Source organism: Cyprinodon variegatus, unplaced genomic scaffold (assembly GCF_000732505.1).
Source record: "Cyprinodon variegatus isolate N-32 unplaced genomic scaffold, C_variegatus-1.0 Scaffold114, whole genome shotgun sequence".
Taxonomy (NCBI): domain Eukaryota; kingdom Metazoa; phylum Chordata; class Actinopteri; order Cyprinodontiformes; family Cyprinodontidae; genus Cyprinodon; species Cyprinodon variegatus.
In genome coordinates, this window is record NW_015150567.1 from 784,384 (window position 1) to 785,420 (window position 1,037).

The window sequence follows — 1,037 nt, forward strand, 5'->3', positions numbered from 1 at the left end:
AGAGATGACTTGTTGACTCCAGATCCCCCATCTCAGCCGTAAACACATGAATGATCAAAAATCATCAAAAATCCAAGTATTTAGCTTTTAATGCTTTACCTTCCTTTGCCAGATATTTAACTTCTTAGCTTATTAAGAAGCTGTCAAGCCTAAAAAAGGGAGCTAGTTTAGTTTTCTCTAAGATAAGAGGCTCCAGTCTTGGACATCTCAATCTTTCCTGTAAACTCTAAGGAAAATGTTGCACGAAGCTTGTTTTGCAGAGTGTGATTCTGAGATTACCAACAGGCCTACTTAACTTTGACAGTCAGAAGGTTCTGATTCTTGTGGCCTTGCAGGACTTTCTGTTTATGGCATCTCTCCAGTGTGGCTGGCTTGAGAGCAAACACAAGAGGATGACAAAGCAGGATGGAGCTGCTTTGTCCCTAAGTACAGTGGGAACAGGATTGCATGTCCCTGAGGGAGTATTTTTTGAAAGGGGGGTGTGCGGTAGTTTGAGGGGAGAGTACAACAGAGCAAAACTGCATCTTCCTTCATCGATGTTCATAGTTAACCAGCCTGAACATTGGTCCCCAATGTCCAAAATTAATATCATAGCTTGTGCCATTAAATAGGAATTAGAATAAGAGAGGTTTGGTTCAATTATATGCTATATTTCCATTTCACAGTCATGCACCTTTTTTTTCTTTAGCCCAACAAAAAATCCCAATGCAATATATTGAAGTTAGTGGTGGTAGGTCCTATGAATATTTTAGCAGTGTGGTAAATGTGTGTTACCTATCATTGGTAATGCTCATGTTCTGTACAGTATTCAAATCTGATAATCCTATTTGTTATGTTCAGTTCACACCCTGTGGACAATGCCAGCTTCCTGTCATTTGCAACCTTTGCCTGGATGACTCCCATGATGTGGGCCATATTCAAGAACAGGCTGGACATGTCCTCTCTTAGCCTGTCTCCATTCGATGTGGCTGACACCAGTGGAGAGAGGTTTGGGACTCTTTTTTTGTTGCATTATCTAATGTTTTTACATATGGACT

General features: G+C 40.6%; 1 protein-coding gene across 1 annotated transcript in view; it reads left to right on the top strand.

Annotated features, from left to right (window-relative positions):
* abcc12 (ATP binding cassette subfamily C member 12) overlaps positions 1-1,037 on the top strand; it is a 43,591-nt gene that overhangs the window by 11,375 nt on the left and 31,179 nt on the right. The window contains exon 4 of the mRNA XM_015375181.1: positions 841-987. Coding sequence (XP_015230667.1) covers positions 841-987 — 147 coding nt within the window. The remainder of the gene's footprint in view (positions 1-840; positions 988-1,037) is intronic.